At 41.6% G+C, this 13,186-nt stretch overlaps 1 protein-coding gene across 1 annotated transcript in view; it reads right to left on the reverse strand.

Moving 5' to 3' along the window:
- Nucleotides 1–12,968, reverse strand: part of epha4l (eph receptor A4, like) — a 47,495-nt gene extending 34,527 nt beyond the window's left edge. The window contains exons 1-3 of the mRNA XM_088299890.1: nt 12,544–12,968; nt 11,014–11,081; nt 8,241–8,904 (exon numbers count right to left, since the gene is read on the reverse strand). Coding sequence (XP_088156016.1) covers nt 8,241–8,904; nt 11,014–11,081; nt 12,544–12,631 — 820 coding nt within the window. The 5' untranslated portion in view covers nt 12,632–12,968. The remainder of the gene's footprint in view (nt 1–8,240; nt 8,905–11,013; nt 11,082–12,543) is intronic.
- Between the last annotated feature and the right edge of the window lie 218 nt (nt 12,969–13,186).

Consider the following 13,186-nt stretch of genomic DNA (forward strand, 5'->3'; position numbering starts at 1 on the left):
ATATATATATATATATATATATATATATATATATATATATATATATATATATATATATATATATATATATATATATATATATATATATATATAGTTGGTACAGAAACAATAACACCTCTAGTGGTTTTCTGGTATGCAATGTGATCCATTTTGTCACACTGCTTCATTACTTCATTAATAAACAATCAATTCAACACAATTGACACAATTCTTATCAAAAAGTAATTGATAGATTGCTTATAGTATAGTATAGTATAGTATATTTAGTAACATACAATGTAAAATGTGTAATAGGCAGGCCAAAGAAAACAAGCCAAATAAATTTAAAATGTACAGGGAAAAAAATCTGACATCTATCGCAATCAATCAATGATGTTCTGTCGAGGTCATCAGTGTTATTCTTAAATATGCACTCCAGCGTCCAAACAGATAACACAGCTTCTAAAAACACCATCTTTCTACCCCCATGTGTTTCTTTCTACATTAAACACCAGCCAAAATGTCATGTAAATTGTATGGAGCTAATCAATAAACATATGCCAATGCTGCAACATCTCCCTTTTGTTTAATTGAAAAGTCCTGATTTGCAGTCCATTTTTTCTGATGTGATCTAAAATCTGAGGATAAATCAGTAAAATTACCCTGCTAAAATAAAAATACTTGAGGTAATCTGCAGCATGTGCTCTGAACGCTATGAGGTACAGGTAGCAACAGTGACAGTAATATCGTTCGCAGCCACCACAGGTCATGACCCAACTACAGCCGGCTTGTTCAGAGAGCAATCACCATCAATACCCATAACCCCCCACTTCACCTTTCACATCTCCAGCCATTTATCACGCCAACTAGACAGAAGTCCATTCATCATTGTCTGGTCTTCCTTTCACACACTTCCTCCTTCTAACGCATTTATGCTTCTTCTTGAATATCTAAATGCAACTTGTAACTGTTTTCTTGACTCTCACCCATAATCAGTTTTTGCTTTTTTTTTCTCTTCATCCCTTATGCTCTGCATAGTGTGTGCCTGCAAGGGATTGTGGCTTTCCTCTTTCCCTTCCAGCAGTATTTGACAACTCACTGTGGATCAGAAGGGATCATGGTTTCTAATCCCAGAGACGTGCCCCTGCATGGACACACCTCTGCCTTTGGTCACTGATATGCAGCTTTGGATCCCCAGTGCTGAGAGCCCTACACATTCCCAAATAACATTTTCAGCTTTCCTGTAGAGATGGTGCAAAGAACAGGAAACCCCGAGATGTGTTAATGCACATCCACAGTATCCTATGTATGTATGCGCAGGTATGTATGTAATCACATACTCAGTCATTACCAGTCACTCAGTCACCTTCAACAGGATTCCAACGTTTCAGTGTTCCATGTAATCGAGGGATTAAGTGGTTACCAAATTCACTTGCAACAACAAAGAGTTCTTTGATTAGATTTGTTCAGGAAAAAAAGCAAATAAAACATTTCTTAGCTTTATATAAGGAGATTTAAATTGTGTTTCATGATGTGTGCAAGATATTATTATATATATATATAATTAGTAACTGGTCTCTCTAGCAGACATACTATAGTGAACGTATATATTTGTATTATAATATAGCTTGTATTTGAAAATGTCTCTATATTTATTTTCAAATTATATTACTAATATATTTCTTCAATGATTGGTTGGGTGTAATCAGTTACTGCCTCATATAAATTAGTGGGGCATTAAGCTCAATTTGGAATGCCCACAAGAATTACAAAATTAATGTGCCTTTCCAGATAAAAGGTTAAAGCAGCACCTCACCAAATGCACTTTGCACTCTGATTTAACAAGATGATTGGATTAGGTTATGAAATGCATCCTAAAACAGCCCTGAATTCAAATCCTGGGATAATTAACCACTGTACCATTTGCAACCACTGCCGTGATTATAAATGGGGTCTGGGTTCATTAAAATGGATCCTGCGTCCTGTGCCAGGGCCCATCAGATTACAGAGCAGCCCTTTATTGCAAGTTTTTTTTTTGTCATAAGACCTAACTGATTGCCACAGAGCAGCCTTTGATTGGGCCACTGAATCTGTGCCCTGGAGGGAAACGGATGACAACGGAGGAGTCGCGACCACCTTCTATTACCAAGGCAGAATGGGGAGAGCTTAAGTTAGAAATCAGCAAAAGAAAGCGACAGTGGAGGATGTAACATTATCAAGGAGTTTGCAATCACCCTCCTATTGTCAGACTGAGTGAAACACGGCCTTGCGTCTGATGAGCTGTTGGGCTGCTTTGTTTCCTGCCACAGATCTTACCGTGACTGCAACTCTAGTAAAAGTTGATGATACAACTTTGGATATGCCACCTAGAAATGCACAGACATATCTAGATAGGATGTTGTTGTTTTGCATTAGTTTTCCCAATACACATTGAACGGATTATTTTTCTTTGTCTTCGTCAACATGTCAGCAACAGGTTGAAACAGTGGAACAGCAAAGATCCAAATGTTCATCAAAAGCAGACAAGCCGTGGCTCACATTTGGTTAGTACGGTGTGACCACATCAACTGTTAGTTTTGACTTTCTGTCGCAGGTGATTTACTCCTACAGTGTGAGCTGAGATTTAAAACTGCCACTTTGAAAGTCGTACAGTGTATGTCCACATTTTGGTAACAGCTTGACCCAGAAGGAACTAACATGCAGAAAAAGCACAGTTGTCAGACTGGAACTAAATCTCTCTCTACTTCACTTCTTGTGATTTTTCTTTCACTTTGTCTCTCTACCTCCCTCCCTGCCTCTCCATCTCCAGCATCTATCGTCTCAGCTCTCGCTGGCGAGAAAGGACTGTTCTTCCTCTTTTGGCAACAAAGACGATGGCAGGAACCCTCTCTCTAAAATAGGCCTTTCCCATTTGATGGCCATCCATTTCTTCCTCTTTCTGTCCGTCTTTCTCTGCCTATACATCAGTCCGTCTCACTTTATAAACACCTCCTCTGCTTGCCATCTCTCAACTGAGGGTAGAAAAGGGTTTAGCGGAGGAGGGGAAGGTAGAGAGATTTAATGTGAGCTAAAGAGAAAGAGAAGGGCAAGAGAGCAAGGAGGAGAGTGTGCACAAGTGCGGGTTAAAATGGAGAGAGAAGGAGGAAAACAGCCGGAGGAATGGGGGAACGGCATTGAAGGGGGATTGAAAGAACTGCAGGGTTGTGATGGTACAGCCAGGGTATTGATTCGGGGCCTTTTGACATGCTAATTTGCTTGCTGACTGCTTTAATCGCTCCCCCTTCCCATCATGAGCTTCAAAGAGGATGCTTTTCAAAAAGATGGGCAAGAGGAGCGGAGACGAGATTGAAATTGCGACGTATTTCATCCCCATTCTGATGTTCGCAGAGCAAATGCCGCACTAGTGCCCGGGTAAAAACATCCATCATGTTAGTTGTCAAATTTGTGATGTGCTAATAAGTCTTTGTAGCCTGAACTGTTTACCATAAATATGCAATTGTGCCAATTAGTCAAGTTGACTGACAGGAAATTATGCAAGCGAATTAATGACAGTGAGAAAGTGACTTATTATTGGGGATGATTATATCTTCATTCTGTACTTTTTGTGTGTGTATGTGTGTGTGTGGAGGGGGCGGGGGGATTACAAGATGATCTCATGACTCACCGTAATGTGATTTTATATTTAATTTCACTTCTGTGTTGCCCCTTAGGACAGCACTGTCCAACAAAAGCACAAAAAAATTATGTATTATCGGAGCCATACTTATTTGCAATATGCTTTTGTCACGAGCCAAAAGGCAAATGGCGTTTTGTAGATTTACCGGGTAAATATTTTTTTTGTTGGTTTTTAAAGAATAAGTCTCTCCGTTCTGGTATCAATCTATACTCTGAAAACTGTTTGTTTAAGAATAACACAATTATGGTCAAAAACGGACCGATCCGAAAATTGGGATTGTACTTTATTCTCTGTACACCGGTGTGCTCTGAATAACAGGCAGAAGATTAAATCACCACAAAGCAATTTCGAACATAATTCCCTTTTTTGTACTACTGGCAAAAAGTAAATTAAATATGTTTATACTTGGCAGAATATACACATTGTACGCTACAAAGCAGGCGCAGTGGGAGCTGCAAAGCCATCAGCTCGGGTCACGCTCCATCACTGATGGCTTCCTGCCCTTAACAGGGCACCGCAAGGAGAAAGAGAGGGTGGTGAGTGTCAGGAACTCTGAAGGAAAAAAATGCAGCAGGACAACATCCCATGCAGGAAAAACATTTCAGCACCTCAGTTAATGATAGCAGAATTACCCCGGTCACTTATATCGCCTCTCCTCATTTTGACCAGTTAAAGAAATAAGGGTAAGGAAGTTTTGCTTTTTGACGCTAAACGAATTTCCAAATACTTTTTTTCTGATTTTAAGGGCAGTGGATTATAATGTGAAATGTTTTGTCTTGCATTCAAGATCTGTTGTTCTTTCCTGCTCTCGTTTGGTTGATCCCTTGTGTCTATTCAGCAGCACAAAATGAGCCTCTCTGGTGGCAGGGTGAGTGATGAGTACGTTCACCTCCACTCTGCTGGGCTCCGTTCCGTTCTCAGTGTCTATGCAGGTGTGCTAATGCATACTAATGTGTGCATCTGCAGTGCAAATTTCCAAATGTGTGTCTACTTGACTGTATTATACAATATGCAATTTTTAGATACAAGAGGGTAGATGTTAGTTTGTAGAAAACATGTTTGAGCATGACTTGGACTATTGCACAGGTTTTTGTGCACACTCCCACAATGACAGGTAATGATGTTCCATTGCCTTGTCTTTCTTCCAACAATAAATATAATCTCATTATTCAGCCCACTTTCATTGTATAAACACGAGCCACCTGGACTGCCAGAAGAGAGTGAGTGTAAAATCAAAGCAGCCTAACATTAAAAAAAGACCTTAATGACTATCAGGATCTCCAACTGGAAGGAGGTTGGAGAGAGAGAGAGAGAGACATAAGAGAAAATGCAACAGGAGACCATACTAAAACAAACAACCACACAAACAAGGACAGTTTGTGTGAAAGAATAAAGCTGGACAGAAATAAATGGATTGAGATTTTATTTGCATAAGGCCACCAATAGACTAAGGCTAAATAGAATTATGAATTGAATTTGGAATTATACTCCATCCATCCATTATCCGTGCTGCTTATCCTCACCCGCGACGGGTATGCTGGAGTCTATCCCAGCTGTCTTCGGGCAGCAGGCTGGATGCACCCTTGACTGGTTGTCAGCCAATCGCAGGGCGGATTGATCCTCCCAAATGCATATTTAACACTGTCAACAAGTGCAGTGCGAGAATGGGGGTAAATCTCTGCACACTGGGGAGCAACTCCATCCCTAAAACCTCTTAACAGATGTCTCGAGTGAAAATAAATCCTTAATACTTAGAAATATGTTGTGGTAGAAACGCAGCGTTCTGCATTGGAACACTCAGCAACCGAGATACATTTTTTGGAATTATTTTTAACAAAAGACATTCAACATACCATTTTTGTTATTAGCGTTCAACTTTGCATCTAAGGCAGTTTTCAATACCACACTACCATCACTGTATGTTTTCTATACATGTGGATTGGAGGTGATTAGGGGATTGTATGTGTTAGTGGGAGGTTGAGGGTAGCTCTGTCTAAAGTGTCTGTCACCTTCACGCCTGAACAGCACGTCGTCCTCAACAAACACACAGACCGATAAATGCAGCCTAGAAATAAACAGCTAATATAAAAAGAAAGCGCGCTCCCTTCCCTAAAACCAAACAGATAGAATATTATGATGACGGTGCAGAAACGAAATTGCTGCTAGCGCACCACCTTTCCCTCACTGACGAGACAAATTGTGATTACCATTGCTCCAAAGTGACACACGTAGTCCACTAATCTCCCCTCACCCCGCCAGCACGTCAACATCCGCCCAAAAGTATGAACCCCATCACCAGATGAGGAACGAGAGGACAACCTGACCCCCACCCATCAACAACAGAGAAGCGAAAGGGACCCCAAATGCAAACATACTTAGTCCTCTCTTTTTTAATCAGGGGCCCCTTGGACCTCTGTGCCCCGGTTGCCCCGCTCGCTTTAGCCTATATGTGAGAGCCTCAGCACCCTCGGCCCACCTTGAGCACAGACACACACTCTACACAGCTGTCAAAACCCTGATGCCTTAATCAATCCTGGATCCGCAACCCTGTCAGACACAGTGCTAAGATGGATGCACGGGGGGATCACCTCTGACCTCGGGCAGGGGTGGAGAATGCAACTCCGGCGTACTACACCACCCATCTCTCTCTCTCTCTCTCACTCTCTCTCTCTCACACACACAAACACACACACGCACACACCCTGAGTACCAGCAGCCATACTGAGCTCCGACGCTGCCCCCAAACAATGACGGAGGAAAGCCCATTCATCCTGCGCTGAGAATGAGAAGCCAAAGAATCTCAACACGGCACACAAACAGAGCCAAATAAAACCTATAATATAAAATATACACCTACAAATATAGAAGGGGTATTCAACCTGAATCAAGATTTGATGTCTCCAAATGCTTCTGGAGTGGAAATTTGATGAATCACAAAACACAGGGCAGTATTACACAGTTCCTCACAACTGAACCCCTATTTTTCAACATTGTGGTCACTTGAGCACAAGCAAGCATAAAAACAGTATTAAGTTACCTGAATAGAAGATCTTCAGATGTTCTTCGATAAGTATTAGGCGGTCAGAGTAAGAATGGCACAACTAACTTAAGTATACTGAAAGTAATGCAGTGATATAGGCCTTAATGGATATGTTGGCTTGAAAAGCAATGCTGATGGGACTGGGACTGCATCCTTCATATGATCATGGTTTCCAAATCCTATATTGCCTTGTGGGGTGTATGTTTTTTTTCTGCTGAAATGAACAGATTTGCAGTAATATTTAGAGTTCTTAGGAAAGTGGGACACTCAGGATCAGGGCCGAGGTTCTCATTTTGATTTGAAGTGAACAAACGCCAGTGAAAGCTATTTAACATTCATTTCAAGTCTGTAACTAAATACCAGTCATGCTCTCCTTTTTCAACCCTCCATCTATCAATCACTCTGGGGAAAGAAATAGCCTTTCTGACAAGTCGAATCCGTTCGTTTTTGTACGGGAGCACAAGCACATGTTGTCATAGAGAACCATCTGTGACCACTTGGACAACTTTTCCTGGGCTCCCCAAGCAGCTAGCGCTACCCTTAAATCACTAGTCCTGTTTGTCATGCAATTAGTCCAAGATAAAGGCTCCCCATAAATAAGGAGAGGCGTCCTTGTCTGCCCCCTTGTTAATCACCCGTGCTCAGCCTATGACCCCTCACTGCTGAGGCCTTGTGCTTATTGAGCATGTTAGTCACCAACAGTTAGTGGGTGTTGTGCAGGCTGCCCCAGTACAATACTTTGGCAGAATCGGCAGTGGCTTGTCTTGTCAGCTGAAAACCATGCCTCAACCTGATCACATGCCCCCTTCAATATGCAAAGTGATACTCCTTAAATCCAAGAAACCAGTAGAATAAACTTAATCTTATTGAAAAAGAAAGGTGTGAAAAATTACATTTTTTATTTGAAAGTGTACTCCGTTAATGAAAGATGAGTCTGTGTGTGTTTGTGTGAGTTAGTTCGTAAATTCATTGTCATGCTGGCAGTTGTGTCCTTCTGATTAAAAACCGTGAAAGGAGAATCTCTTCTCTGACCTTTGACCCCCGTCAAACAGCCCATTATAGGATCACAGCTAGCTAAAGAATAATCATCCCTGAAGGGCTATTCCCTACGACCAAATAGCACTTTTTTCAATCCCATTTTAGACCGACATCTTTTCACTCCTCGTATACCTGCTCCAAATGATAAACTCTCAACTACATTTTTGTCTAGAGCTCTGCAGTCCCATTAGAGCCTCCCACCCTCTTCCTGGAGTCGCCAATTCTCAAGGGACAAATCCCATTGCACAACATAGTGAGCCCAATAATTACTCCATCTACTCTCATTATTACATCTATCGCCCAAGCAGACACTGAAAAGAAAACTGCAGTGAGAACACTAGCGACAAAATATATCCGCCTGAGTGAGAGATTGAAGAAGCGGTTTGGGACAAGATGAGAGAGCACCAAGTATAAAGGCAATAGAAGGAACGAGACAGGGGAATATATTAAATGTAGAAATCGGGTGGAAAGACTGATCAATAAATAAAGAATGTTTCAGTTTCTTACCTTGGCAGTCAGCATTTCGTTCCTCGTACCCAGGGTTGCATAGGCAGTTTCCAATGGGCACCAACCACTCGCCATCGGCTCCACAGTACATTTTAGGAATCTCCTTCTCCTCTGAATTATCCACGCACGATCCACGAACTTCCACAAGCGAGGAGGTATCGGCTCCAGTGATTGTATCAGGAAACTGGGCCAAGTTACGCACCGCCAAAGGACATTTTTTGTAGAAGACCCTGACTGACACAAGTGCAATGCATGCTCCAACATCCTGGAAGGCCAAATAGAAGCCCTTACGGGTCAGGGCACCAACATCGCGCACCTCTGTATTTAGCTTCATGATGCGATCGCCGATGTCCACCTGAGTGAAGCTCTCGTCAGCAGCGATCGTATCAATTTTAGCAAACTGGTTTTCACGAATGTAGCGCTCTTTGTCGTTGTTGGACTCAAAGTAGTAAAGATTGAAGGTTTCCTTGCAAGTTCCCATGAGCCCAGGAAGGCTGTTGCAGTCCCGGAGAGTGAATTTGATCTCGATGTAGACACGCTGGGCACCACCACGAGGAATCCAGTCTGTACGGAGCCAGTTGTTCTGGTTTGGCTCCATGACATTGCACACCTGGTACGTCCGAATGGGAATGTTCTTCTCATCCATGATGCTCACCTCCTCCCACTGGTGGAAGCGGACAAGCAATAAATGTTACAAAAAGGCTTTCAAACATCTTTTGACCAATACTGAGGTCATTTTCATTAACACTGTCAGAAAATTCGATCAATCTTATGCTAGTTTAGAAAGTGAATGAATTACTGCTCAACTAATTGAATTTCTCATGCACTCATTGGTCACAAGTATAAGCTGCTCAATGCCCAGAATTCTGGATACTTAAAAAATAGCATGCAGGGAAGATTAGGCAATATTTCTGTCTTTGTACAGCTATTAATTGATGGCCAAACTTTCTGCATATTTTATGAATTGCACCTGATAGACTTGTTAGGGTCCAACAGACACTCATAGTGATATTTACCGTATATTAAAAAGATTTTCTTGACTGAGAAAGAGGAAATTTGCATCTATAAAATACAAATATGCTGCTTGATGAACTCATAAGATAAGTAAAAATATATATGGGTGGTCATTGTAATAATTGTAATACTGTTATGTGTGCCTGTTTAGAATCTGGCGTCATTATAAGACGTCAGAGACCGACACACACACACACACACACACATATATCCACGGTTTCTATCGGGATGAACTCATTGTAAGAGGAGACGTAGACTCCTGCCGCCTGAATTACGTTATCTTGCGTGACCTGTCTTATTTCTTTTCAGCAGGGAAAGTTTTTTTGTTTAGGTTTAATAAAATTTGCTTCTTAGCAAAGCACAACTCGGGGATACACAGAGATTGAAAAGTGTGTGTTTTGTTGTGAATTTGGCTAATAGTATGAGCATGGATGCTGCTTTCTCTACAACTTTGAAAAAACAAGATGACAAGAATCACAACAAGGAGTGTAGGTTAACCATTATGAGGTCACATTTCTGCATTACCTTAACGTAAACAACCTTATTTAAAGCTTTGTGAAGGTCAATGCAAAACATAGCTGTGACTATGATTTCAGAAAATATCCATTATTCCCCGCGGCTCAGAGATATTTCACTCGTCATTTGGCGCGCTTTTGTTGTGAAGTCAAGCAGAACGAAGATAAGGCCACACCGTTCCTTAATCGTACGGAGAAGGCAAAAAAAGACCAACTGGCTCTAATGGGAGGGTGAATGTATGCTTACTAAGCCTGCCAGAGCCCTGTCAGTCACTTGTTTGTGATCCAATGGCGGAGGAGGGAATATGAGCGCAGCGCTCGCCAAGTTCATTGAAAACAGCTTTTAAGCTGAGCCTGCAGCAGCTGCACCATATGTAATTCAGTTTCCCCTGGTTTCATTTTCATTAAATAATATAATAGATACTAATTTGTACTAATTTTCAGAAAACATTAAAAGGTTCATTTGAGGCCATCGTCAAACTTGACGAGTGATTCTAAGATATTCAATTGAACAGGAGGATATTCATTAATAGGTTGATAATATATCTTAGTCGTGTTTTTAGGCAACATTACAGTTACCGTGCGTTTTATTTTTCCCCCTCATCAAATCTATTGTAGTCATCTCATTAGACTAAGGATCATGTATTTGGGTGACCATAGCCCCTATTGCGGTAAAACACCCGTCGTTGCCCTCACCCAGTGGCTATAGCTGAACCCCACTGTACTTTCTCTTATTCATTCGTTCCAGAGGACCCTGGCTCTACAAGCAAGCCACCCCCTCTTCCTTCCACTCTCTGGTAGAAAAGGATATAAAGTTTCTCCACAAAGGGTGATTCAATTCACCGTGTATTCAGGAAACCTGACGCCTGCTGCATTGCACCTCTGACCATTACAGAGAAGGGCAGCAAGGAGAAAGGGGAGCACGTTTGAGGGGGTAACTACAGGGGGTGTTTCAAAGAGTCTTCATGAAGCATAAGGACTGTTTTTAATCATTTTCTCTTTGGGATTCTAAGACCTAACGCTTGATCTTCATCTCAGCGCAAACTTTGCTATAATAAATTATCAGTGATTTGGGTGAAGGGTTCGTCGTAATCCCTGATTGGGTTCACCTGAATAACAACTTCCCAAAGAGTAATGTGTATTTATTCAGTGGTCTAATTCAAGATCCCCTGCCAATGGCCGAAATATCGCTTCCATATTCTTTCAGTTGAGGTGTAAAACAGTTCTGACAAGGGAACACTTACCCCTCCTTCTGTTGGGTTGGCGATCCATCCTAGCTCCCCCTGTGCAGCTCTAGAGTCCAATAACGTGACTAGAAAGCAGGAATAGGAGAAATAAGTGTTCGTTCTGAGTCTGGTCAAATGACATCAGCATTGGCATGTATAAGGCAGTGAGCTCCAAAAATGGGAGAAAGAAGGAGAAAATATGATTTTCTAGGGAAATAACTATGATTTTTTTTTTACAAACGTGTGCACGGTCAAGGAAAAAAATATTTTTAATAAAAACTTCCAAGACAAGAAACAGTGATTAATTTTAAAATGAAATGTTCATATAATATATATATATATATATATATATATATATATATATATATATATATATATATATATGTGTGTGTTGTACGTGTGTGAGTGTGTGTGTCAGGAATTTAATGTTAAAATGCCATTTGCCGTTTGATATTTTAGTTTTAATGTATTAAAATGTCAAATTCGCTGTCACCCACCCCGTCCTTATTATTAACGATCCCCAACACACACACGTACACACGCGCACACACACACACTTTTATCGAGTACCTTCTTCAGGAGTGTTCAAATCTAGTCGGAATCAATGACGAAAACGTCTATTTAAACTTGGACGCAGGCGTTTAACTAGACAACTGATTTGAGTGAGCCAAAATCATTAAAATGGATATGTGCCAAGCAAATGGCCAAGAAAAACAGATTTTTGTACAGACGCATTTGTGTTGTTTTTTTCTTTCAAATTAGAAAATTACAATCATTCACGCATTTATTTTAAGATGAATACAAATATAACTGCATGAATTAATTTAAATGCCGCCCTGCGTGCAACACATTCAATTTGTTCCAGGCTACTGGACAGTTCAAATGTAAATAGAAATAGGGAAAACATTGCCCAATGTTCTAAACAAGCATTTATTTTTGGTATTTCATATTTGCAGCGTGACGCATACGCTTTAACATTTTAAAAGTTGCCGACATGCAAGGCTCCCGGGACCCGCGCAAGCAGACAGCGGACCAGTCGAGGACCTTAAAATCTCCAGAGCTGCGGTCGGTTTTATCCAGAATTTTTCACGTGACGCTTATGGTGCGTGCATGAACACCTTCAATTCTGTTATAATTTGCTATCCAGAGCACAATAAATTGTGATTTCGTCGCATATGTCCGTCTTTAACAAGAAAATGTAACCTAAGTGAATCAGAGGAATAAAGATTCCGTCCGATCGGATGCCTGGGTATGCGCAAATAACGCGTCCTCCTTGTATGATCCGCCAAAATATTTGGAAAACGCTGGGAAAACGGTATTTTCCCCTCGGGTTTTGGGTACAATATTTCTCTTCGGAAATCGTTTGAAGGTCCGAGCGGAGGTAAAGCTCCCCAAGTGCCCACTCGGCGAGCCTTTAGTTAGACTAGTATTGCCCCAACAAAGCAGTGTAAAAGTTGCACACTAACCGTGTCCGTGAATTGTTTTCAAACTCTAAGGTTAACACACAGAGAGAAGATGAGCGAAATGAAGAGTTCACGCCAATCTTACCTTCATTAGGCGGGTATGTCCGAGACGGTGAAACAAGTGTAGAAATCCCAGAAACAAGAAAGGCAACCGTGAACAAAATCCCCGCCATGAGTGCAATTTGTGTCACTGAGCCGGTTTCCCGTCTCTTATGCTTTTTCTTCTTTTTTAGTTGTTTGCTCTTCTTCTCTCGGGTCCAGCTTTCTCTCTCTCGGTCTCTTTCTCTCCCTCCCTCGCCCTCTTCCCCAGTGGAATAAGGGATAGAAGCGGACACCAGCACAGAGACGCACCACCCGGCGCACCACAGGCTGGAGGCGGGTCTTCACTGATTTGCACCCCTCGTCAATCCAAATGGGAAATGGATGGAGGGGAACGGGTGGGTTGGTCTATGTCACGAATAACTCGCCCCCACCAACTTGAACACCCCGCACACTTCTCACCAGTTGGCAGAGACGAGACGGAGATGGAGTGAAGTGACATTTCCACGCGACATTTGCCACACAATCATAAAATTCGGCGGGTCACCGAGTGACATTTAAGGATAAACTGCGCCGGGCATTGTCAACAAAGCATTTGATGCACAATTCAGCCACCTCCGGCCAGGTCACTTTGAAGCTGACAGTGAAAAGAAAGTATGCAGCCATCACTGTAATAACTATAGGACACA

Source organism: Idiotropiscis lumnitzeri, chromosome 7, assembly GCF_059441095.1.
Source record: "Idiotropiscis lumnitzeri isolate Australia: NSW breed Sydney's pygmy pipehorse chromosome 7, RoL_Ilum_1.0, whole genome shotgun sequence".
NCBI classification, from domain to species: Eukaryota; Metazoa; Chordata; class Actinopteri; order Syngnathiformes; family Syngnathidae; genus Idiotropiscis; species Idiotropiscis lumnitzeri.